The sequence below is a fragment of the Onychostruthus taczanowskii genome, unplaced genomic scaffold (assembly GCF_017590055.1).
Source record: "Onychostruthus taczanowskii isolate IOZ18803 unplaced genomic scaffold, ASM1759005v1 scaffold4, whole genome shotgun sequence".
NCBI lineage: Eukaryota > Metazoa > Chordata > Aves > Passeriformes > Passeridae > Onychostruthus > Onychostruthus taczanowskii.
In genome coordinates, this window is record NW_024501459.1 from 19,167,515 (window position 1) to 19,194,590 (window position 27,076).

General features: G+C 37.2%; 1 protein-coding gene across 4 annotated transcripts in view; it reads left to right on the forward strand.

The window, feature by feature from the left end:
• Nucleotides 1–26,128, forward strand: part of DPY19L4 (dpy-19 like 4) — a 35,197-nt gene extending 9,069 nt beyond the window's left edge. For 3 of the 4 annotated variants that reach the window (XM_041412535.1, XM_041412537.1, XM_041412536.1), the window contains exons 3-19: nt 394–518; nt 1,199–1,289; nt 3,057–3,178; nt 4,043–4,188; nt 5,872–5,995; nt 6,543–6,677; nt 7,880–8,011; nt 8,103–8,201; nt 9,359–9,432; nt 11,214–11,372; nt 12,993–13,112; nt 14,174–14,294; nt 15,703–15,759; nt 18,081–18,163; nt 19,861–19,993; nt 20,397–20,555; nt 22,890–26,128. In XM_041412535.1, the coding sequence (XP_041268469.1) occupies nt 394–518; nt 1,199–1,289; nt 3,057–3,178; nt 4,043–4,188; nt 5,872–5,995; nt 6,543–6,677; nt 7,880–8,011; nt 8,103–8,201; nt 9,359–9,432; nt 11,214–11,372; nt 12,993–13,112; nt 14,174–14,294; nt 15,703–15,759; nt 18,081–18,163; nt 19,861–19,993; nt 20,397–20,555; nt 22,890–23,054 (2,045 nt within the window). In that variant the 3' untranslated portion in view covers nt 23,055–26,128. The remainder of the gene's footprint in view (nt 1–393; nt 519–1,198; nt 1,290–3,056; nt 3,179–4,042; nt 4,189–5,871; nt 5,996–6,542; nt 6,678–7,879; nt 8,012–8,102; nt 8,202–9,358; nt 9,433–11,213; nt 11,373–12,992; nt 13,113–14,173; nt 14,295–15,702; nt 15,760–18,080; nt 18,164–19,860; nt 19,994–20,396; nt 20,556–22,889) is intronic. The other variant, XM_041412538.1, reaches the window with a different exon arrangement.
• The last annotated feature ends 948 nt before the right edge of the window (nt 26,129–27,076 follow it).

Here is a 27,076-nt window from a genome sequence, read left to right on the forward strand (position 1 = left end):
TCTGTTAATGTCTTTTAGAAGTTTGTGGTGTTTTGGGTAGAATCTAGAGTTTGCTCTATTTATCTGGAAGAGGCTTTTCCTTCTTGGAATTAATTTGACAACAAAGCTTGCTGGAGAAAATTTGCAGTGTAGTGTGTTGAATATTTGTCTGAAAGTCCTGTGAAGCAATGATAACAACTGGGAAAGAAAACTACAGGACAGGAGTAACAAACCAGTTTTCAATGTATCTGTGCTGCTGATGGTATGATAATTGTCATGCCAGTAAGGTCGCTTGTTGTTCAGAAAGAAGAGTAGAGAAAAAAAAAAAGTAAAGAAAGTAAAGAAAAGTAGAGAAAGAAGTGTAGGATGTGCTGTTTGTTTCTCAATCCTCTGGACTATTTTGTTCATTTTCAGATATGCTAATCCAGCGTTTTGCAAAGCTTTTCTTTGGCTGTCTCGCAGCAGTCACCAGCGGAATGATGTATGCTGTGTACCTCTCTACATATCATGAACGGAAATTCTGGTTTTCCAGCAGGCAGGTAAGGATAAACTACTGAAACAGAAGCCAGATTGTGTCCTTGAAATCAAATCTGATCCATGTCATGTTGAAACTACTTGCAGTCCTGTGTCCTTCTACTGAGGCCTCTGTCTTTGAAGCAACTTCTTTTTTTTTGTCTTCTTTATTTTCTTTTTTTTCTCCTCCTGCTCACAGTTGTTGTGGCTTGTCATGCTTTTTTGTGTTTTTCCATACCACCCTTTATCCTTAAAATACCTTTCTAAAATATAGAAAAATAACTGAACCATACTGGGATTGCAGAAGCTAATCAACAGGAATATGTGTTGGGCTTTTTGGATTTTTTTTTTTTTTTTTTGTGTTTTATGGTTGGTTGGTTTGGTTTTGTTTTCTTAAGAACTCCATTATTAAGTGAAGTATAGAAAGTCAAATGAAATTCGGGTTTATGAATATGAAAAGTTCCTGTGGATTTTTTTGCTGACTTACAGTGTGGATTTGAGTTGCTCTGATTCCAAGCATGTTTGCTAAGTTACAGAGAGCATTATGTACCTGATAGAAATGCTGTGAAGATTAATGTTTTGTGGAATATTTTGAAGATGTACAATGAAGTCATAACCATGTACTGTGTTGCAAAACTGGTCTATCTGAAAATACATTGTCTTCTCAGGAAAGAGATTTCAGGCGATTAATATTTTTTTTTTCTAGGAACTTGAACGAGAAATTACATTTCAGGGTGACAGTGCCATTTATTACTCGTTCTATAAAGAACTGCTAAAGGCTCCTTCCTTTGAAAGAGGTACAAAATTCATTTGTTTTATTAGCTTTGAAAAGTGCTGTTCACTTTGAAGACAGTAAAAAACTCCTGCAGACTGTGGAGACTAATTTTATTCTCTTATGTAGGTATATTGGTCATATTAATTCAAAACCACACACTGTCCTAATTTTTCAGTGCCTTTTCAAAAACAGTATTTAACTACCCTGTATTCCAGCAGATTGCCTTTAATCAATACTCTAGGATAGGGTTAATATTACTCTTATTATGCTCTGTATCAAAGTTATCATTGGGTTTGCCTGTGTCACAATAGTGGATTTTCCTGCCATGTAAATATAATTTATGTTGAATTTGGGAATGAGGGATGAAAATTACTGTTTTCCATCCTCTGTCAAAAGACAGAACAGTTTCTGTCACAAGCTGATCTGCTCCATCCTGTCCCTGCCAGAAGTTTTTAATCTTGTCAGCTGTGATGAATAAATAGATGCTGATGAGCACTGAGTGGTGGGGACAGAAAGGGGCAGGAAGGAGAACAGACTGGGTGACAATGATCTTCCTTTGTGCTCCTGCTCTTTACCCTGCACTGGCTCTGGCGCTCTGTGACCCTGGGTCCCTGAACCAAAAGGAAACTAAAGCAGTGAAGGAAGAAGGAGCACTTCCATGCTTGTTCAGGGAGTTCAGAATGCACTGCACTAGCATGGGGCTGGAACTCAGGAGAGAGGAGGATGAACTGCCCTATCTTGCAGTGGTCAGCCACTGAATTAGTTCAGTCCCTTTGTGAAACCTCACTGAAGCCAGTAAAACTAAACTTTGTGGTTAGTGTGTTATTGGTTGAATAGTTTCCCAGCTGAAATGTAGCACATCAGCAATATCTGAGCTCTTTGGTACACTCAGTGCCTCATACCCTCTGGGGATATTGCCCATGCTGTGAGTGGATGGACTGCATGCCTTATTCAGGGACGCCAGCTCTGCAAAAGGTAGAGTCATGTCTACAAGGTATTACAAGGCATCCCATCTTCAAGAGAGTATTACAGCTGTGCTGAACCCAGTTTTAAGTCCTGAAAGAGCTGGTTTGGCCTACAGGGAACCAACTGCACACCATACACCAAGATATGCTCAGAGCTGGAAACAGTTGTCTGGTTTGACTGTTGCATTGTTTTTGAGGCTTTTGGTCTCCTCTATATCTTGATTTGGGTTGTTTTTGCTCTTCCCTCTGTTGTTCTAAGTATTAACAAGTCTTTTCTTTATTTATAACATTTTGGAATGATCTTGGAATGATCCTTAAGTATGGCAGTTTCAATTCCATCTTAACCCCATAGAAAGGCACGTTGTGTTTGGCGAAGGGTTCTTAGACATCTCAGAAACGCGGAGCTGAAAGGGGTGATGAGGCCGTCATGTCTGATGTCCTTCTGGAGACAGGTTTAATACATCCTGCTCATCCCTGTTAGATCTGTCTCACTCCTTAAGATCTTCCTGTGAAGGTGATCTATAGGCATGTAGTTCCAGGACTGAATCAGTGTGTTACTGAAAAGACTGTGCTTCAGATGATAAATTTTGGGCCTTCTGTTTAAAGACTAGATAACAAAAGGGTAATAACTTTCTAGCTAGATCAGTAAGTGGAATGACATCTAACACGGAAGTTTCTCCTTCCTTTTAAACTTGGTGTGGTGAATCAGTCAGTGGCTTTAATGATCAAATCTTATTCTCCCTGCCTTTGAATACACTTCAGTCTCTTTTAGGAACAGCAGTAGTAAGTGATTCCAGGAATATTTTTTTTTTTTTTGTCTGTAGGTGTTTATGAATTGACACACAACAATAAGACAATATCACTGAAGACCATAAATGCTGTCCAGCAAATGACTTTGTACCCAGAGTTGATTGCCAGTGTTTTATATCAAGCATCTGGTAGCGAAGTATGTGCATTTATCCTATTTTCTGTACCTGCATTTTGGTTGTGTGTATGTGTGTACTTGCATTTCCCTGTGTGTGTGTGTGTATGAGACTTTCTGTGCTATACCCAACTAATACATACATTTTTTGTTGAATGAATTGAGCTAAGGCTCTCACCACGTCCAGATTCTCCTCAATTCTGATCAGTCTCTGGCATTTTTGGGGTTTAACACTAAGCAGTAACTTTTTCTGTCATTCTTTACTTCTACAGACTGCTTAGAAATGTCAGGAGTATCTGTGCTATCCATTAAAAACAGGAGAGTTAGTTAACTCCTTTGGAGTACAGAAGTCTGTTATAGTGGTACCTGTCTGCCCATTCTCATAGGGAAAAACACTTCTGTAGATTAACCTTTTGTCAGTTTCCACTTTACTCAGGCTTTGTTCTGCTTATGCTGTGTACTTGTGTCCTCTCTCATTATCTTTCCTTTTTTATTATTTACTTATTTTGGAACCATTTTTGCCACATCTTTACTTCTTCAAGTTCTTCCCTTTTTTATCTTCTCCTAGTAGTCCTCTGAACTTTATATCCCACTGCAGCATAGATTATTAAATCTGACATGTAGAGTGTTCAAGCTAAAGCAAATTCAAAAATCGTGGCACTGGCAAGCTGAGTCCTGAAGTGTGCACTTAATTCACACTGCTTTGTTCTTCCCCATGTTTTATTTGAGCCCCAAATAAAAGCATGCCCAGTACTTTTCTAAAAAAGGAGGCGTCTCTTACCTGTTTGTAAAGCACCTAGCACATTGTTAGCAGTGACAAATTGTAAATAGTAATAATTTCCAGCTTCAGCTGCCACTATGTCTCTTCGTTTTTATTTGTAATTTCAGGAAGTTATTGAACCAGTGTATTTCTACATTGGTATAGTTTTTGGACTGCAGGGAATTTATGTGACTGCATTGTTTGTAACCAGTTGGGTTATGAGTGGGACTTGGCTGGCAGGAATGCTGACTGTAGCATGGTTCATTATTAACAGGTAAGAAAAACATCTTTATACAATCTAGTTTGTCAATAAGGAATTTTAAAATATTAGTGGATTGAAGTGATTTTAATTAGTGGATTTAAATGCTTCTATTAAGCTTTGTGTTCTCACTGTGAGAGCAGAATCTTGTGGTGAACAGAAAACATTTCCAAGAGCTTAATTGATTCTTATGATGATTTTTTTTTTAATGGAAAGGCCTCCCGTTGTCCAAATCATCCACATTACCAGTTGAACTGACTTTATATATGTGTGTGAATACAGGAGTATTCACACACAATTTCATTTTTAAAAAATATTCCTCAGAAGGTTTGGTTTTGTGCTGATGAAGAATGAAGACAAATGTTGAAAACAGCTGTAAAACAGAGCTGCGCTCTCTGGCCAGCTCTAAAGGTTGTGGCAGTTGTGTGGTAGCATAGAAAGAAATTATCAAGACCATTTTTTTGGTCAAGATTATTTGATTTTTTTTTTAAGTCTTCTTTTTGTGCGGGTTTTTCTGCAAAATGGAATTTTCTTAGATGATCTTAATATCAAGACTTTTTTTTTTATTTTAAAACAATTCCCTTGGAATTCCCCTTCCCCCTGTGAAGCACCACAATAATAGGGAGCCTCATTTGGGCAATGAAAACGTATGTTCATGCTCTTGGTTTGTCACCGTGCAACTCTGGGGCTTTCTGTGAACCTGAGAGCACTTGAAATAAAAGAACTATAGAGCAAAATGTTAGAGATACACCTTTAAAGTTGAACTGTTGGGAAGCATCTTCCAGGAGTGTGAAGTCGTCATGACAGAATCTGTGATTAGGAGCTGAAAATACTGGTCATCAAGCTGGTGTGAACAGTCGAAAATAGGAAAAATGGTGAATAAATCTGTAATTTTTTTCAGCAGTGAATAAGATTACAGTGTCAACAAAACGAAAGGTTTAGTAGTTAAAAAAGCTCCAAATATGCCTCTATAAGAGGCTTCAGATGAAAAAATGAAAGGTAATGCTTTTAAATACCTAAATGATAAAGGAGCTTGAGGCTCCTTTTTAAAGGCATAGTAGACACAAAGCAGACTATGTACCTGTGAGACTGATACCTTTGATCACATTTGAAAGTGTAGCTTGTGTTTCTGAGTCACTTTAGCACTTTTAAAAACTTTCACCTGCACCTCTAATTGTGTGGATACTGTCAAGTCATTCCATGAGAAAACCCTGCATGCTCCCCATCCATCTTTAATCTCTTGTTTTGCTGGGCAGAATTTTTCTCTGTAGACAAAATATTTGCTGCTGTTGCTGTGAGGGAGCACCAGTTTGTATCCTAAGTATGTTGTGCTCAACTACCTAAATCACTTGTTTAAAACATAATGTATGAGAACTGGAAGGAATCTTTTCTCTCAGCTGTGAGCTGATTTTCATTGCAGGTCAGAAAAAGCTCAAGGCAGATGCTTTTTGGCTTCAGTCCTATAAATGCCAGTTGACATGAAAACTGCTAAATGGATGAGTAAAGATTGGGCCTTCCATGCTGTTAATAAATTTGTGAACTGTATCAGCAGCAAAATTGTGTCAGTGTTACTTTGCAGCAAAATCAGGAAAAGTTTGCTTGCAAAGGCCACATTTACAACTAGGAGTGGCATTTAGGCTTTCCTATTTTTGTACAACAAATATATTAATATTTCTGTTTCTTTGTACTTTATTCTAGGACAGACACAACAAGAATTGATTATTCCATACCATCAAGAGAAAATTGGGCTTTGCCGTATTTTGCATGTCAAGTAGCAGCTCTCACAGGTTATTTAAAAAAGAACCTAAACTGTTCTGCTGAGGTAAAGCAAAATTAGTTTCTTAATAAAGAGCTGTGGATAAAACTGTACTCTAGGTTAGTTACTTCTGTTATTGTTGCCCTTCTGGGCAGAAAACAGTAGAAGTTTTGTTTCTTCTTTTCAAAAGAGCCAGTTGGATTTCGCCTAGGCATGTGCAGTTTTTGCTACACAACTTGTGCCCTACCTTGTTATGCCCCCAGGAAGGTTCAGAGAGAACAGTGTGTTAATGGGCCCTGTGCTGCTTGGTTTTGAATAAACCTAGGCAGAATTTTTCTCATGTAAACTGTTTTTCTTGAAGAAGATGGTTGTTACTTTCTTACCCTGACTCTGTCTTAAAAATATTTCTTCTGATTGGCTTGAAATGTTTTTGAATATTTCAGTAATTACTTTCTCCATATGAAAGTTAAGCACGTCTGAAGTCAGTATTTTAATTATTTCTCAGAACAATAATTAATTTCTGTAGTTTATGTTTTAATGACCTTTCAGTTACTTGGTGACAGACATGCATGGGTACAAAATTAATGCTTTTTCTTTTCTTTTTTCCTTCTAGAAGTTTTGTTATCTTTTGGTGAATGCCTCAACATATACCTTCATGATGATGTGGGAATACAGTCATTATCTCCTGTTTGTCCAGGCTGTTTCTCTTTTCCTACTAGACAGCTTTGCCCTAGCACAGACAGAGAAGGTATTGGAACTTTTCAGCCTACTGACAGTTGGGGACTTACAAGCAGCCTTTGAGGTGTCTGCCATGCATACTCCTCAGGAGCTCCAGAGGGCACAAGGCTGAGAGATTAGTGTCTTGCAGCCTGGGCCCAGCTGAAATGCATGTGATGCCCATCAGAAGAATAAAATAACTTTAAACTGAGTCTCTTTTGGAGTGCTGTTTTTGGGATAGAAGCTAAACAAAGCTTCTGAGGCCTGAAACATCCTTGGAGAGCTAAAAGAGTGATGAATGATATTCCTCTGTTTTGGGCTAGCTGCCTCTTTTCTTTCTCCTATTCACAGCAGGGTGGGCAGACCAACAAAGGGCTTTGTTGGCTCTGTGCAGTTAAAGGGCTCATTTTCACCCTCAGTGGCCTGTCCTGCACTGCTTTAGCAATAGATAGACTAGACAGATGTTGAAGGCAAATTGATTTTTGAATACAAGAAAGTATTTAAATTTATTCTGCAAAATGGTTCTTAGAAATGTTGCAACAAGGTGTTTTTATTCTGCCTGCTGCAGTTGTATATATGCTTCTTTGTACATGCATGCCTTTTGATTTTGTTAGATATCAAACTGCATGCAATTCTAATTCTCCACCTCTTCTTTCAGTTTCTTTTTATTCTGTTCCTAAACAGTGGGAAATGTTTGATCTATTGTAGTTCAAAGCAGAGTGTATAAGGGAGAAAATGGGTGTTTTGGTAAAAATCTGAAGAATCAAGCATCAAGGTTTATAACATCTGCTTTTCAAGTAGTAAATAACAGCAAGTATAGATAACAGTCATTATTCATTCCTGAGACAGATTAATGAACAAGTTATTTTGAGGGCAAGAAAGCACCTGTTTACATGTGAGCTCTGTCACAAACTGTGTGTTCCTACTTGTGCCTTGTAGTTACTGCTTCATGCTGCATCACAGGGGGATGTTACTGAATGGGGAGACCTGGTCTGTTTCTGACATTTTTACAGAATTCTTTTGAAGTAATTGTCCATTAGATAGCGAGGCTGACCAGGATAATTTTCATGTGCAATGCTTTCCAGAGCCAAATGGTACCCTGCTAGATTCATGAGTTGAAGGATTGAAATCCATTAATCCCCTGATTAACAGAGGAAGTGAGCTATCTACTGGTCTAAAAACTAGGATTTATATCCTAGTTTTATTTTATTGTTTATTTTTTTTCTTCAACAGGTGCACGAGGTGTACAGAATCTACCTTTTTTCTGTCATCGTGGGATACCTTCTGCAGTTTGAAAATTCAGCCTTACTAGTATCACCATTACTGAGTCTTGTGGTAGCTTTAATGCTCTCCAAATCCCTTCAGGTAAGTAGACTTTCTTCTAACCCTGAGTGTAGTTTTAAAATTTAAACAGAACTCTAAAAATTATACAGCATTCTTTAAATATTTTTTGCAGATGAATATGAAAAAAAGCACATTTGTGTCAAGATTGCTGAAAATAATGTATATTTATTTGGTACTTACAGTAGCAGTGACACTAAACTTCTTATTAAAGGTAAGATTCCTCTAAAAAAGTGATTTTAATTTCAGAATCTAAATTAAAAGTTGCAGATACATCTTGAAAAAATCTTTTAAAATGTTGCTTATCTTATTGATATGACAGTTCATAGCTTAATTCGTAATTAGTATGTAGCAATTCAAACAGCTTCGTTATGTTGGGGTTTTGGTCTTCTGGGTTGAAACAGTATAGAAATACTCTTTAAAAGACACTTTATCTGTTTTATAAATGTGGGATTTGTTATAACTTGAATGACCTCTACAGACTAGTCTGAATATTAAAACAATATTCTTGTGCATGGTGACACAATAGCCAGGAGCAAGTATGAGTGGTCTTAGGGTAGATATTAATTTTCCTTTACATTTCAAGTAGAACATGGGAACAGAGGCTTTCCCTTTGTGTAGGAGTCAATTAGGAGTTGAGATTACACAGTGGGATTTTAGCCTGGTCTTGTACTTTGATTAGGAATTCCCTCTTGCTGGCCTTTTACACATATTATTGTGTTTTTCTTCTATGCCTCAAACTCACCATGGTTGTGTTAATTAACAGTATTAACTTAAAAGTAAAGAAACTACTGAACCCTAGAAGGCTTGAAAGAATGCTCACATGTAATTATTTTCCTGTGCCATTCAGAATGGCTAGCCTTGCTGTATCTCCAGGAAAATAAAATCCAACCTTGAAAAATATGTGTTAAATTACAGTTATGAGTAAGTTGCAGAACTTTAGGCAACTCAGACAGTCTGTGTGAAGATTACAAATGCTCATGACTTCTGCTCAGCTGCTGTCCTATTTTCTAGTGGAGCCAAGTGCAGCACTCTTAGGATTGCTTGGGAGTAAGTCTGGGTCTGTTTTTCATGATCCTTTTACACTGCTCAGTAGTCTTTTGACAACTTATTGGCAGCTTTTCACTTGCCCTCCTGGTGTGGTATGGGAGTGGAATAAGGGAATAATATTCTCAAGGAAACCCTAAATGTAGATTTATTGAAGATTTACAATGCTATACCAGTACCTTCACTAGCACACTTAATCCATTTTGTTAGTTTTAACTAAGTCTTGAATAGTTGATTGTTACCTGACATTTTGTAATCTGAATGACTATGTGAAAACTGCTTCCAGCATTTTGTGTGATTTTTCTCTGCTAAACTAATTTTCAGATGTTCATTCCTCATAAAGAAAATGAGCATTTGCTGAAGTTCATTGAAGTAAAACTTGGCTTAAACACAACTAAGTAAGTTTATTTAAACTCTTTACACCTCCCAAGATATCAAAACTTTTGAAACTGCTCTGAGAAGTGTAACATTACAGTGGCTTGTGAGAGTTTTATAGAGGAGCTAGGGAAATAGTTTAGTTATTTGTTGTCTGGTTTTAAGATTGAAATAAAAAAATATGCACATACAGCATTTACTTAGGGTTTTGAGGTTTCTGAAGTACTTCAGTATTTTTCATGCCTTAGGGTGAAAGCATTTCATGGATTTTTGTTCTTTTGTGATGTTGAAGAGTGAAAACTTTCTGTATCCTGTTTAGTGTTTCTAATAAGACTTGAAAGCAAAGATAATAGGGTAAAGGTGGCAGTATGAGCTTTTTATAGCCTGGAAAAAAAGGCTCTGGAAAGAGTCATGAACTATTGATACTATCTCAAAAGAGGCTTGGCTTGTGGGTACCCCCAATATTCCCTGTATGTTTTGGAAGAAATTAGGACAAGGGACATCTTAAAAGTCAGAGGGAATTGTGATTCTAAAAAAAACATTAGTATCTGTAAAAGAGTTGGATGTTGGACTGCAAGAAGACGTCATGGCAACAGATTTTCTGGAAAACTTCCAGTGGAGTGTTAGTAAGGACTGACACACTCCTGGACCCAAGCCAAGACTTGCAATTCTGTGCAGGAATTGGAACTCTCTCTGAAGAACTGCATCTCTCTTACAAAAAACTACTTCACAGCCTTTCAGGGGAACAAGTGGAAAATGGCATCACACCCAACTGAAACTGTTGGGGAACTTTTGGAAGACAGATGTTTTTTACAATGCATTGTTTATCACACACACATACTCATTCTTAAGTGTTTTGTAGAAAAGAAAGGACTCCTGGTCAGGATTTCAGTTTATTCAGCTCCCAGGCATTAATGGATTTCCCTCTTTTTCCCCCTGGGCCTTGCTAAATATCACTTATCAGACTGTCAGACTCTGCAATGAAGCCAGAGATTGAGACAAACTGGGTGCCTTTACGCCTGGAACGCTGTGTAACTGTGTATTGGAGTTATGATTTGCAGCACAAGAGCTTCAAGATCAGTCTTTTAAGGCCAATTTGGACATGCCCAGCTGTTAATCTTTAAACTGATTCTGTCTAATTGAAAGTGGTTCTGTCCTCTAGTCTTCCCTTGGGAGAAAATGAAAGAGGGAGGGAAGCAAAACAAAGTAAGACAAGGATGCATTCACAGGCACCACATGCTGCACCAGTTCCAGCTGACAAGACACACTGACAGTGCTTCTGAGCAGAGTGTATCACCTTCCTCCTTGCTAACTGAGAAAGAAGAATGATAAATTGGCTTCAGCTACAGAACTAGAATTTCAACATTAAGGATTTTATTCCTGGCAGTGTCTCAGGCTTCTTTGTGATCTCAGATGACCACTTTCCTTTCTTCATCTCCTTATTTGGAATGAGGACAAGCATACCTTCTTGCATCAATATCTCTGAAATCTTAATCCACCGTGACAACAAGATTCTTTTGGTCCCCATAATGGAGTTACGTGGGAGGTTGGGCTTTTGAGATATAAAGGATTTGTAGTCTGGTCTCTTCAGATCACAGATACTTTTTGGGAAGATAGACTTTTGACAGTTACCTTGAAGAGTATTTGTAAAGCAGATAAAAAGGTAACATCAAAGATTAATTTCAAGTCATTTCCTATGACATGAATAGGTTAAACTGCAATTGTTTTGTGCTGGATTGTTGGCTTTTTTCCTAATCTATGGGATATTATTACTGTTTTTAATTGAATATTTTTGCCTTACTAGGAATTTTACAATGAATTGGCTCCTTTGTCAAGAATCTCTTCAGGCACCCTCCCAAGACTTTTTTTTGCGACTAACACAGTCGTCACTGTTGCCTTTTTATATTTTAGTATTAATTATCTGCCTTTTTTCTGTAACTCAGGTCATTTTCAGGAGAATTTGGTGAGTAACTTGTTTATGTGAAAAATAAGTTAAAAATAAGAGGTTCCTGGATGCCTCAGGGAATGGTCTGTCACTCCAAAGTTTGTTTTACTATTGAACTTGTCAGGGTGTGAGCACCAGTGGGAAGGCCCACCAGAGCCTCCTAAAGAAAAGTCCTTTAGTGAGGAGGTTCAGGAGCATCCCTCCTGTCAGGACAGGGAGTTGTCATTGGTTTGTTTCCCTGCAGGTGCAATTCCTGCTGAGCTCTGGCTAATGTTTACTGATGTGTTTATGTCTTCCCACTGACAGAGAAAGATTACAAGATTTTATGTGTAATTCTCCTAGAACTTGATTTTCTGTTTTGGATTTGGGGTTTTTGGTTTTTTTCCAAGTTTACATGTTGAGAAAGGTGAGATGGGTGGAGCTGAGAGGGCTTTGGATTTCTGATGCTTCAGTGTTGTTTTTTAAAAACACTTGTTTACTTTGATAAAGTCCACTAGCCTTTGCTGCTTGGAACAGAACTAAAGTAAAACTGACTCAATTAGTTTTAGTTTCACAATAATTCACAGTTCCCTCAAGAGAAGGGGTAGTGGAACTCTCTTTGTAAAAAGACTAAGAATACCAACAATGTAGATCCTAGCATAACTTGTCTTGGAAACTCAGTGGTTAGGAAATTATCTCTTCCTGGTAGAAGATGAATGGTGAAACTTCTCAGATACTGGAACAAATTTCGCACTTGTCTGCAGCAAAAATCAATAGATTTATTTCAAGGATGAAGGCTTCTAACAGATAAAGATTATGCTGCTGTAAATGAAAATGTTTGTCAGGTTGAATGTGTGATAGGATATTCAGAACAATGGAGCAAATTTCTTATTGTTTGCTAGTGGTTGAAATAACTATTTATTACTTTGTAATGAGCAGTGACTACATTATGTCCAACACCTTTTTAAAAGAAATCTTAAAAGAAACCTTTTCCTCTCTCTTTTTTTTTAATAATTTAATAATCTCAAAATATTTTTTCTAATTTTCATAAGGAAGCTTATTATAAAAATGTAAACAGAAATCACATAATGGTAGAAGGAATTGTTATCGATTCTGTGCCTTGCTATGTTAGTAGAAAACCTTCCACTGCAAGATTTTGGCTATGATTTTTATTTATTATATATAATTAGAATTTATAATAATGTGACTAAAAGCTACTTCTGTTGTTTTTGTTGTACACATGTTCCATACACAATTATCATCCTACAGATTCCATAATTCTTTACCATGCTAATGGTATGAAGGAACTTAAAATGCATATTCAGCATGATTTGTCTAAGTGTTTGTAGAGTGTACATGCTCTTAAATTAGACTGTCTCTTGGTGCTGGATTACCTTAAAGTAAGATTTGTGGTCATAAGCAGTGATCCCATTGTATTATTGACAGCCATTGCTCCAGAGAGGTTACAATCTAAATCAAGGGACAGTGGGTACTGATAGGTCATTGATCAAGTACAAAAAGCAAGTAAACAGTGCAGCAATATTATATGTTATGATATGGAATTATCTCAGTGCACTGCTGACTCAAAGGTATTTTTATTGGCACCTTTTCCTGGGATAATATCTGAATTAAGTGATATCTCATTTTCTCCAACTGCAGTGGTGAACCACTGAAAGAGACAGTTAAACTTGAGGATGGTCGAATTGGAGAGAGGCCAGAAATAGTTTATCATGTAATTCACACAATTTTGCTTGGTTGTCTAGCGATGTGTTTGGAAGGGTAAGTCTGATTTTGATGTATCTCTTTTGAAAGTAACAGAGTTCCTTACTGGACATGATGCACTGTTTACCCCTTTAAAATCACCCTTTTTCAGAAATAATGTTGACATTTAGTGATGCTACTTAGGAGTAGTCCAAGATAATTTTCATTATAAGTTGCATATGGTTATATGAACACTTGTGCTTGGTCTCTTTAACTTCCAAGCCTTAATGCAGCCAAGATCCAAGACATTAATTGAATCATATTTTAATAACTTTCTTTATGGTATATAAGTGTAGAACTGTGCTGCAATTATTTTTAGCAAGAATGTGTGTAGTGTTTTGATGAACAGAATAGTGCTGGAATATTGGGACATGGAAGATTTCTTATCCATCTTCTTGTGTGTAGGCTACCACAAAATATACTTTTGCTTGACACATTAAAGCAGTAGCAGAACCAATTTCAAAAGTATTGTGTTAGTCCTTAAAGCTGGAGAAGCTGATGTTTGGAAGATGTTGTTGTTCTAATCTTGTTTCTCAGCTTAATCAGCTTGAAGATGTCAGGTTGTGTTTTTATTAGGCTCCTCATCCTAAAATCTAAATATTCACAAATGTTGCTTAAAGTGAGCAGACTGTTGTCTTGTCCTGTAGTTTTTCTAAGTTAACTAGTCTGCCGTTAAGAGTTAATTAAATATTTTCCTTTCCTTTCTTCTGGAAGTCCCTAATAGAACATTATCTGTACAGCTTAGCTGATTAGCTGCTTTTTATTCCTTCTTGGCTGGAAAATCAGCCAAGTGAGTTTACCATTCTCTTTGTTTTTCTTTCATCCTCCCCTGAACTCTATGAAGGATTTTGTCATCTTTTACCTTGGATCTTTCTCCTCCATCTCTCAGCAGATAATCAGCTGCCAGCTCTTCTGCTAGAGATTTCCTTGGTTTACCCTCCAGTACCATCAAAGTTGACCTCAGATTGTTTGAACATCCAGACTTTGTTTGACATAAGAAAAAGATCTGAATGTTTTATAGTAGCTTGAGTACAGAAGCATACACAGGGTCCCAACTAAGTTATTGCAGTGTTTTTCAGAATGAAATATCTATGGACACCTTATGTTTGTATGCTTGCTGCATTTGGTGTGTGTTCTCCTGAACTTTGGATGACGCTTTTCAAGTGGCTTCGACTGAAAGCTGTGCACCCAATACTGCTGGTGAGTTGCTGTTACCAAAGTCTTGGAAAATCCAGCTAGGAAGTATATAGCTTCGCAGACAAGAAGTACCTAAGACCCATGAAAGAACTCATGAAAACAGCAGGTTGTTCTGTGAGCAGTGGATTGCATATGGTCTGCTTTTTCTGTCTTTTCTTCTTAGGATCACTTGTTCTCGGGTACCTGGTGATAAAGTTGCATTCACACTACAGTCTTTTATCATAAAAAGCACAGCTGTCTTCATCTCCCTTTCACTCTTCCCAATTTCTTTTAGCAAATATTTGAGACCTCAATCTTTCTTCCATATCTAGTTGGGATTGGTTAAGAAGGTCGTGCATTTTTAGGAGGAATGCAGGAGAAAGAGTACTGATGCACAGGGAAGGCATAAGCTTTGTTTCACTGAGAAATGGGTCTTAAAATGGTGTAGTAAGGTGAATTTAACTGCTAAGAGTAAAACTGCTTCATAAGAAATGGTAAGTTGAATTGTTTTGTATAAGATTAGTTCATGTATATATTCATATAGAGAAGTGTGACTGAAGATAAGCTTATTACAGGGCAAACAACTCCCCTACTTCCAGCCCTAGCTTTATTCTCAATATGACAAGAGTTGCTTTGTGTGATTTTAGCAGCTTTGTGCATTGGTTTTATTAATAAAATAGGGATAGGGTATTGCTTACCCTAAATTCAAGAGGCTTATAGGAATAAATATATTATGCTTAGAGGTTCATTATGTTTCCTGTGGAAATACCATACAGTGCTATATCAGAAACATTGACTGTGTCCTTTCAGTCAAGGAGTAACAATATGTTCAGGCACATGGTAAGCACATTCTTGTATGTATGTCATGTTTTCTGTGATGTGGACCTGCTTTTTTACTATTAATACAGTAGATGTGTTAGTAGCTTAATACCAAAGGAATGCCTTGTGTGCATTCCTTACCAAATGTTTTCTGTACCATAGAAGCTATTTTCTCCTTCTTGCAAAGCAAAAATTCTATCAGCTAGAATGATGGTATGCTGAGAGATGGGTTTCTGTGTCTTGCATATCAATAATGCTAATCTGAACAAGATCAGACGTTTGAAATGCCTAGTTTTTTCCTTTCTTGTAGCATTTGAATGTAAGGTGTTTACCTTCTTCTGTTGCCTGTGTCATGTGCACATGGAATCATTGTTACTTGAGTAGTAATTAACTGTCCCTAAAATTTATGGTAAAGTTTTTATGAGTCACATGAAGCCTTCCATGCTAAATTAGGCATGGAAGTTTTTTGCCTGGTAGAAAACCACAAAGTTTCACCTACTGTCACTCTTAAGGTTTCAGGCATAAATATTGCTCACTGTATGAGCAGAATCAACAGACACCTCAATGCTGGAGAATGGTGCATAATCCATTTTCTCTGACATGTACTTTGTAGGCTCTTATTCTGAGTATGGCAGTTCCCACTATAATTGGATTCAGCTTGTGGAAAGAGGTAAGAAAAGTACCTTTGTGGAGCTTTCTTTTTATGTAGGCACATTATGAGTCAAAATGATGAGCAAATATAATGAAATGTATTCAGTGAAATTAAATATATCTGATGAAATTGAAGCTGTCATTCATTGAAAATATGTTTAATTTTAAAAAAAAACTTCACTTTTTTTGGTATAAGGTATTTGACAATTTAATTTTTTAACGATCGCTTATTGTAATTAAATTGAAATGAAGACTTTATTATATTCAGCTGTTAAGCTTTGGATGTATAAACTGACTCAACTTCCAAATGATAACTCAGTATATTTAAAACTATGTTGCCTCAATCTTAGTTTTAGTGAAAAGGAGTAAAGTTAGATGAAGTAAAATTACAGGAGGCCATATGCAAATAAACTGAAAAGCTCCCATCAAATTATAATGGAGTTAAATTCTTTGTGCAGACCATTGTGTCGAGGTGTGTACCTATTACAATACAGGGAAGAAAAGACACAGATGTTTCCATGTTTAAAATGAATACTTAGTTCTTTATTGCAAGTCACAGACAGACTGGGGGTAGAGTATTTGGAAATTATTTTCTGAGCTCCTGTGAGTGCAAAATATATGTGAAACATCTCATGAAGTGTAATCCTCTGCTATACTGGCACAGCTTTAAAATAGTTTGGATAGTCTGAAAATTCATATATAGAAGCTGGTCTTGCCCAACAGTATTTTAATGGATTTTGTAACATCTATCTTACATTGCAACCAAATTTTCTATTGTAGCCTGACTTTTTACACGTTTTTGATGGAGCAATAGATACTGTCTGTAAAAAAAGCTAGAGTTGTTTAAAAGAGTTATGAAATCTATTACAATAGAGGAAATTAATTTAGTTATTAACAAAGCAATTCCTTTCCAGATTGTTTTAATGAAAGCAGTGTGGGGTTTTAGACTCTAGAGGGCTTCATCCATTGCTGATCCAGCTTCTGCTTTTAAGGAGTGGTGAACAGTTTGCTCTCCAGGCTCATAACTTATCCCTGAGGTTGGGAATGTTGATTAGAAGTAACAGAGCAGCAAAAATGCCTTGAGACTCCTGATCTGTTACCGTGGCTATAAAAGGCTGACTTATAGCTCAGCATCTTTTTGCTTGGCTGCCTTCTGACTGTGTCTGGCATAGTCCCTCCTCTGATTAGGTTTTTCCAGGTGCTGTGATTGATAAGTGAAGCAGGTTCTCCTTGGAGTGGCAGTAGCAGTTCCTCTTTCCATCGTTCTCTTCTGGGAACAGTTCCAGTGTATGTGTAACAGCAGTGCTGTTTGTCCCTGACACAAACCTATGGCAGTTTCTCTTATGCTGCTTGTAGACTGCTGGCACTTGACAGCTGAGTTGTCCAGCTGATGGGGGTGGAAAGTCCTCAGTTAAAAGCAGGCTCCCACTTGTAACTGGGTGTCCACTGTGGCTGTCCCAAAGTAAGTTGTCTCTTTAATCTGGCAGAACCTGTAAACTTGATTCTTTTCCAAAAGAGCTGACATCCAGTAGCTTTCACTTAGCATTTACAACAGCATGTACATGTACCTGTTCCAGCCCCTCAAGGCTGGCCAGTTTCCAGCCATGGCTTTTTCAGATAAATGCACCAAATGGCTCAAGGACTTACAAAATGTCCCATCTTAATAAAGAAGGACCTCAAACCTGACAGGGTAGGGAAGCCATGATGCAGGGTTGCAAGATGGCCTGGTTTGAAAGAGATGGCATTCTATCTCAGAGAATCCCTCCTTTTCCCAAAATGTTTTTCAAGAGCCTAAACTGAGATATCCCACTTCACACAACGTAATGTGCTCTTCTTCACTGCAGTGATTGAAGTCAGAAGCAAGTCTGGGCACGTTACCAGGGTCTTCTAGGAAATTTCTTCTCTCCTGTCTTGCTTGCATAACACCTTTCCATCAAGTCACAATAGTCCAATCCTTCCTGCTCAAGCACGTTTACCATGAGAGATTTATCATCTTCTTGGTTCAGTGCCCTTATTTGTAGACATTTGCATATGGCCACCTGAACTATGGTTTTGATGTTGATGAATGTTGTTGCTGCTACTTATTTATTTATTTTAAATTATAAGTATTCTAATGAAATAGAGAGATGAGAACTTCTGTTTAACATACTTATTTTGGAGAGGATCTCCTGCTGTCAGGTAAGTAAATGTAAGCTGAGTTTTGCAAAACATTCAAGCAAAAGTACCAGTCAGGGGGAAAACTGTTGAAACCATTTCTGTTGTGTCACTTAAGGCCTTAATGTAATGAGATGCTCTATGGATAATTTTTTAACTCTAAGTAACCAAAAACATTTCCATCAGTTTTTCCCTAGAATAATGACAGAGCTTACAGAACTGCAAGAATTCTATGATCCTGATACAGTAGAACTTATGACATGGATAAAGTAAGCATGAAGTCCAACATTTCTATTTTACTGCTTTTTGTAACGGTATTTTTAGCTCAGCAGTTTGTAGAGCTAGCTCTGTCAAGCTGGGTTTTCCCTTGGTATTTATTCGATGATGCATGGGGGAAGAAGTTTTATATTTTAAGTTTGGTATTGTTTCCATAAAAGAAACAGGAGTTTATCATGGATTACAAGAGAAGATCCTGGAACACACAAGCAAGTCGTGTTTAATGTCATTGCAGACCCAGTTTCCAAACAGAGGTGGAGATCTTAGATCTTTTTAACATTGCATTAGATTACAGGATTCATGTAGATTGTAATGCCAGCGGTGGACAAAAACCCTGAAATGCTATGTGCCTGAGCCAATAAAATGAACTGCCTGAATGTAAGGATTTAGACACTTCTGTCAGGATACATGTGTTATTCAGACTTTCCCTCTGACCACAGCAGCTATGGAGCTATGTTATACAGCTCATACTGAACATGTACACAGCTAATACCAAGTCATTTTCACTGATTTATTTTCCTTACCACCAAAGATTTCAGAATTGCATTCTGCCTCATTCAATTGGACTTCAAGCTATGTCATTATATGCTTTTCTGAAAATTAGATCCCTTGTGTTCAGATAACTTAGTTTTAACTGTATTTTTTTAGAATATTGCTTTCTGTATTTATGTAGTCTTTAATGTCAACCTGTTTGTCTTCACAAAAGGCAAGGCTGGTAATTAGTGTTGCAGCCAATTTCTTCTTGCTGTTGTAGTAGTGTATGTTGTTTGTCACTGCTGTAGCTCTTCAAGGCAGCAAGTGGAATAATGCCAAGTACCTAATGGCTTTTATGTTAGTCTGCATATACTTCAAGTACGTAATTAATCATGGTGAATTTCATTGAGATTCACTCAGCTACGAGCAATTTGACTACCCTTATCTGTAGCAGCTGTTCTTACTTTTAAAGAAAATAAAGATTTTTTTTTTCTTATGGATATACTTAGCTGTCCACATTGAAATTTTAATTCAATGTCCTTACTACAGTATATTTTCTCAAAGTCTTCTCTCTGATAATATGAATTTGAATTTTCTCTACAGAAGTTGCCAAAGTCTGTAATATAGTGTGACAATGACGGTTTTCTTTCACTAATACAGAAATACAAATAGTAAAAAAAATATACCAAACCCAAAAACATGATTACTGTGGACATTATTCTGTGTGCTGACATTATTTTCTTATAGATGATGAAATACATGATCAGAGCTTACATATGAAATACATAATAGAGATCAAGTTACAACAGTCACAAATCATTCCCTTACAAGATAACATCATGATGTTTCTCCTTCTACCTACCCCCTCTCCCAAGCTTGTTTTGTCATGAGTTGGCAACCATTCAGAAAAGCAGGACTTGGATCCATTCCAGCACCACTCTGAATGGTGCTCTGTGGTTTGCAAGGAGGGGAGAACAACCATCAGCCCTTGCCCCAGCAGGAACCCCTCCTTTCAAACTGATTGCTGCAGGTCTGTGCTTTCCCTGCCAAGGAAAGTACTGGCACAGCAACACCATCACCAACTGCAATGAGACCCCAGTGATACCTTCACCTACTCCAGTTCATTCTGCAGCACCCTAACAGATGCCACAGCGTATAAAGTTGTTTTGATGAGTGCATCCAGTACTCAGAGTGCGTGTTGGTGTTGCTTTTGCAGACGCCAGGCTCCTGTGGCTGCAGTGTTTGCAGGCAGCCCACAGCTCATGGGTGTGATTAAGCTCTGTACAGGATGGATGGTGTCGAGCCTGCCTTTGTATAATGATGATGATCTTCTGAAAAGAAATGAGAATGTGAGTATCCAGTTCCATAAATGTGGCATCTCACAGCAACTGTCTTCCTCTTCACCCAAATGTAATGTAAAAAAATTAAATGTATTAGAAGGGAGGAAGACATAGAAGTCCAGTGGACATGGAAGGGATTATCAAGTATATTATCAGTGCTTCACTCTGCACAGAAACAAATATCAGAATATTATTTCTGAGGACTTTTCAGGCCACTTGGAGTATGTAAGATGAGAACTTGTTGTCATCAGAGACAAATACTTCCCATTCTACTGGCCATTGCCTCACTGGAGATTTCAAAACCAAACTTTTTTATCATTGCAGATAGGTCATTGTTGGGTGGTATGTGTGTCCCAGTATTTAAGGTATCACTAATTTTTGCATTGCATGAACATGTTTTCTTAATTTATAGATTTATCAAATCTATTCCAAGAGATCAGCAGAAGATATTTATAAGATACTCACATCTTACAAAGCCAACTTTCTGGTTATTGAAGATTCAATTTGCAATGAAGTGGGACCTGTAAGAGGATGTAGAGTTAAAGATCTGTTGGATATTGCTAATGGTCATGTAAGTATTGGTGAGAAAAAAAGAAATGTTTGAATGCATCAATAATTAAATTGAAAATAAATCTTATAATGCTGGTCTTATTTTTCTTATTGTAATTGACATGTAGACAAAAACTCAGGTTTTAAAAGTGATCAGTTAAGTTTTGGATTGTCTGTTTCTTAAATTTGTCATCTTACCTAATACTATTAACTGCTCCAATCCCTCCTAACACTTGAGTATCTAGCTGTGCTGCTTTTCTGACAATCATTAAGTACCATTTAACTATATAGAAATTATCAAGACTGACATCTGAATAGGTTGTTACAAAAGCAGTGAATTCCTGCCTCAGAAGGCATTTTTTACTAGCTTTGAAGATGAAATTCTAAAATGGATAAACTGAGTTCTTCTGAAACTCTGGCTGGGATGAGGACCAGCCTCCCATTTAGTTCAGCACAGACTGGTTGGTTCTGATGAGGATGCAAGTCTTTTCAGTTCAGCCTTGCGAATAGGTCAGCATACCAACAGATAGTTTAAACCACATCTGCTAGAAGGATTGGTTGAATAAACTGAACCATGAATGCTGCTTCAGTCATTGACATGTTCTGTCTCTTTGGATGTTGGCAGTGCTGCTCTTGCTGCTTAAGTAGGGAGTAAGGTGGGGTTTATAAAGTGATCTCACTGTCACTTGTTCATTGGCTTCTTGGAAATCCAGCAAAAATTTTGGTTTTAGAAAGGCAGGGAGTGGCCTTAAACTCACTTAGAGTTTCATTGCTTATTCTCAGGTCAATAGGAAAGAGGGAGTCACCTCTCAGCAATATAGGAGTGGTATGTTTTTAGGGGATAACTCTATATTTCCCCAGAAATCTACAGCTTGTGTCAGTTTCATTTCTAGGTTTCATGACTACTTTATCCATGAAGGATATTGTCTCCATATTTCTATTAACTTCCTTGCCATTGCTGAAATCTTACTACTTCTTTCCTAGTCTTGCTGCTGAAATCATGTATGCTGTGATTATTCCAGGATATATCCAATATACTGTACCATAACTAAGTGTGCATGTCTGAATAACCTCCATGATTGTTAATCTGCATGTTACCTCTCAGTTTCTTCTCAGATCTGTGTTTGCATGAGTAAGTTCCTGTTTCCTCTTCATACTTAGGATCTCCACTGGAGCAATTAACCACAATTTCAGGATTCCATGCCCTCAATACTCCTGCATCTCTCTTCTCCATGCTTCCTGAATGCTTCTCTCTCACACATAAGCTTGATAATCCTTTTTGTGTTTTTTGTTGTTGTTTTGGGGGGAGTGGTTGGTTTGGGTATATTTGGGTATTTTTCAGAAAACTGACATCATTTGTTCTGTAAAGTTAATAAAGTGTATTGTCTCAGGAAGCTTTAAACAAATCTCTCAGTTTGCTTGTTAACAAAATTTTTTTAAGTTGTATTGGTAGATTATCAAGGTACTCCAAAGTAGTGGAAGCTAGTGAATACATATTTGGAGACTGCAATGCAGCATTTACTTACTCCCAAAGTAGGTGAGACAGTAGACAGACAGTGTGTTGACAGGTCTGTGGATGTGTTTTGAATTGCTGTGTTTAAGAAGATAAGTACTACTTTATAGCTTGTGCTACATCCTGTAGTCCTAGTCCAATATCTTGTTTCTGACACTGGCTGAGAGCATAGGTTTACTGATAGGGAAGGACAAATGTTTTCCAGCAGTCTGTTGCTGAAGGACTGTAGCTCAAGGCAATTGTCTTTGTGTTTGGAAGCCACTGGTGGATTTTTCCTCATGAGTTTGTCCTACCATGTTTTTTTAAAACCATGTAAATTTGTGCATCAGAAGGAATAATGAAGGGATTTCTTCAGGGATGTCAGACAGTAGATCCTAGAAAGTAGTTTGCTTCCAAGTCACTTGGTTGGAATTTGTAGGGAGATGTGTGTGTGTGTATCTTTAGTCTTTATTAGGTATGTCAGACTTAGTTGGCCTGGGAAAGGTGATGGAGATTTTAGTTTCCTTCATACTGGTATGTCCTGTGCAGATCAGGTTTCAACTACTGGGTAAACGGGGCATGTGCATAATTTCCACTGCTGTTGTTCTTTATAATATGAATGAAGTACACTGGTTTTAAGGTCTGCTACCTTGACAAAGGGATTAATTCACAAAGGCTTTTTTAGGTGGTTAAACAAATTACAGGGGAACGTGTTTTCAGTTTATTGGAACTGTACAATGTGGAAATTAAATGTCTATCATAAATGAAATTTACAGAATACAAAAGTTAATTAAATGTACAGAATTACATTCTGTAATCACTTCAGTACTGTAATTAGGTCCTTTTTTTTTTTTTTTCTGACAGGTGGTTTGTGAGGAAGGTGACAACTATGCCTACTCAAAATATGGACGATTTTGTCATGAAATCAAAATGAACTATTCTCCATATGTGAATTATTTCACTCGAGTATACTGGAATAGATCCTACTTTGTATATAGAATCAACACTGTGATATCCTTCCAGTCCTGAAAAAGCATGCAAGCTTCTTTCTGAGGATTGATTGTGAATGAATTTCAGTTGGAAAAGTTCCTTTTGAGCAAGGAAGTCTATTTTTTGCAGATAGATGTGCACACATGCAGTGTACTGACAACTTTACCAAACTGAAATTCTTTGATCTGCAGATCAGCTGACACTTATGCCATCCTTGAAGGAAACGGGAACATTTATCAGTTTTACAGTCTCTACAATGTGCTACAGTCTTCCGTGTTTTTACATTTTTCTTCCCATTAGAAATCATCTTAATCTTCATGTAAATGAGATTTCTAATTTTAGTGTTAGAGTGTTGATATGCGTAGACTTCAGTAAATACAGAAAAATTATTTAAAGAGCTTGTTTAAGTCATATAGCTTTTATTTTTTAGCAAGAAAGCAATCACTATCCCAAGTCTTTTCAAGTAAGTGTTTGGATTTTTTGTTTGGGGTTTCTTTTTATTTTGTTTTAATTCTTCCTGTCTTCCATGGTAAACATTTCTGTGTTTCTCAAACACACATTTATACATCTTATGTGTAGCTATATAGTTTTTATAAATCAAATAAGGAAGATTTTACTTAAACAACACTTCCATAGATTAAGGCACTGATCTCTACATTGTTGTCTCTGTTGTCTACAGAGGCATGTTGGTGGAAATGCTAGGAATTAGACCTAGCAATAGGAGCTGACAAGCTCAGATCTTCAGTTTGGAAAGAACTTGTCTTCAGCATTTCTCCACACTTAAGTGTTTATGTGTGTATGCATAAGTGTGTCTTTCTTGGCAGCCACCAGAATGGGCCAGTATATCACAGTATGCCACACTTGTTTTCAGGCAAGTGTAGCAGGACAGCCAGGTTTGCTACCGAGACTTCTGCACTTCAGTTTCACCACCTCTGTGTGTGCTGGTACGTGTGTGTGTGTGTGGGCAGATGGGTGATACTCATTTCATTCAACTTATTATGCAATAGCTATGTTAAGATAGTGCCATAACTGTCATTTAAAACACTATAATCACCACCATTAATAAATAATGGTACAGGTGTTCATAGCTATTTTTATATCAATTATGCAAATACACAGATCTTTGAAAATTTGGCAGTTTTGCTTCTCTCTAAAATTTGTTATATGCCCTTTGCCTCTACAACTCCTTTTCTTAACAAATTATCTGTTCATCCTGTTTGTTGCTGGCTGATAGACTTTCAAGAAAATGAATGATGTTTTAATTACAACTCTGGGCCTAAACCCAGTGTTGAGAATGGAAACTCCAATAAAAGGTAACAGTAGCTTTGCTTAATGTAGAGGTAACTGGACAAAAAGCCAGGAATAAGTTTTGGAAGAAGTTGCTCACCCCATAGGAGTTACCTGCAGTTACAAATTAATGTAACACCTGGCCCAGAGACCAGTCTATCAGGTATGTGGGAATGATTCTTTGGAGCCCAGATGTCTTTAATAAAGGATCTGGCAAAAATCAGCAAACCATTCTGCAAGTGGAAGCTGCAAAACAATCCTTACTGCAAATGGGAGATTTTAACTCTGAAGTTACTAGGAACTGCAGCATGTTGTTGTATGTGCATGATTCTTCTCTGCTCTGTGCAGATACACTTGCTTATTTTACACTGACATGTAGTGCTGAGATTTTTTAAAACTTGTTATCACTTTTGGAGTGATTTAAAAGAAAAAAGCTTTATTGTTGTAAAAGCTAATTTGTCTGTAATCTGTTTTTTACTTTCAGTTATATTTTTAGGAATGTGAGTCTTGACAGAATGTTAAATTATGCATTTTATTTGAAACCAACATTCAGATAAATCCATCAAATGTATGGGGTGTTGTCACTGAGAGAAACATTTATCCATATAACTGAGTTACAAGTAAATATCCCTTCTGGGCATACAGGCATCATGTTGGGGATAGTGTGTACCTGTGTGTCTGCTGGAGTGCAGGCTGCATGTATTTGCTTGTGCACAAGTGCATGTTTTACTGCACTGGGCTGTTTCAGACTGCTCAATTACCATATACCAACCAACACAAGCTTGTGTATTAACTTGAGCTATGGCAGGCCTGCAGGAACCCCCTCTGTATGTGTGGATATAGATGTAATATTTGGAAGTAAGTTTACAATTCCTTTTTCAGTTTAGGTTTGTTTGAACCCCTGTCAAGGAATTACGTGTCTGTGTGTTGGTCATTTAATCTCTTGAAGTTAGTGATTCATGAATATCACTTCATATCAGCAATAAGGCATTCCAGGTGCAAACTTCAGGGTTACGCCTGTGCTTGGGTAGATGAAGTTGCAGAACTTCTGGCTTCATGCCTTGAACTGCCATGCTGAGATGTAACATTCAAGTGTCCTTGGCTGCCTGTTGTGTTTTACTACAATGTTGTGTGTGTTACCATGTAGAACATAGTTTGAACACATACATGTAGAGCACACATATTAAGGAAACCACAAATGAGGCCGCCCACGCATCTAAGCAAAACTGTCTTGTAGCACATTGGCCTTTATACATGTTTAAATGAATTAGTTGAATTTTATTTGAATTGTGACATAGTTACTGTTATTAATTTTGTCATAGTTTGTAAGATGTATTCTTGATACTTCAATTGATTCTGCTTTAGGAGAATCATTTAAGATTTTTACCTTGCTTTTTATATTAGAGAAAATTATATTGCAGCACCATTGGCAGAGCAGCCTTAAGTAACAGAAGGAGCCTTTTGTTTGGGAGAACATTGTGGTTGCTCCTGTAAAAAGGCATAATTAAAATTAGTGACTGTAAGAATAATATCTTAGAAAGTGAATTAATTTCTTATCCAGCCATGGACTAGCAAAAATACTGTCTAATCTCCAGCTTCTGTGAAAAATAATAAGTTCCAGTGATATCCCTTAGTGGGACAATAGGGCATAATTACACCAGACTTGTGCAGACAACCCTGGCTTGGTTTTCAACCAGATCACAGGTTTAACTCCCTGAAAGGGTTGTGGGAAAGTTTTACAAATTTTGATCTGCTTTGCTGTAGATGTTGCAATTCAGTTGAAACATGTGCCTTGCAAGCTTTTATTAAACAAACAAAAACCTCAATTCATGTTTCTTTTTGTGAAGATTTTTTTAAAAAATTCCTGTCCCTCTGATTTCTAGAGTTTCTGTTGTGTCTTAATATGCCAGCCTCCAAGGATGCCCCAGTGGGGCAGCTGGGATATGTTCCAGCCATCTAACAGCTGTTCACTGGGAAGAATGGGAATTTGAACAACAATTTGTGTGACTATTCTGCTGGCTTATTTCCTCCTTCACATTTCCACTTTCTGATATACTTGATCTTAGTAAATGCAAACAAATTATCTTGAAAAAATAAATTAGTATAGTATTTTCAGGCACCTACCTGTTACCCTTAGACTTGTGTATCAAAGTTTGACCAACCCACAGCTAAACTAACATACACAGTTTTGTCTTAATCCTAAAAAAATGCTCTTTCACTTCCTGAATTACCACATACTTGAACTCAGATTTGACAGGAGATGGTTGAGACTAAGGAAAGGTATTTCTGAGCATAAACTTCTATTCATATTATTTAAAAAAGCATTGATTTCATTTCTTCCAAAGTAAATGGAAATATAGTTTATTACAACACAATTTTAAATACATTTTCCATGGGGGTGGGGAGTAAGGAGAAGAGACACAAATGTGGAAGAAAGAGGGCCAGAAGGTTTCACAGGCATCGAAAATTCTTTGAACTATTTGCTCTGGTGGCATTACTATATACTGAAAGGTAGAGGCTAGGGACCAAGTCTTGTTCTTACCACCTTATTTTCACTAAGTCATCTTCAAGTGTCCAGACCTTGTGATGTTCCATCAGCTTTTCCATGCAATACACATGAAAAGGAGCTGCAAGATGAGGTTGTAGGGATTTTAATGTATCCTTGAAATACTGCTTAAAACCTCATATAACCTGTCCTTCAACCAAAACTCCGACAGGAGAAGGTGTAGGCTGTGCTTGTGAATGTGTGGGTGTATGCACACATTATGTGCATT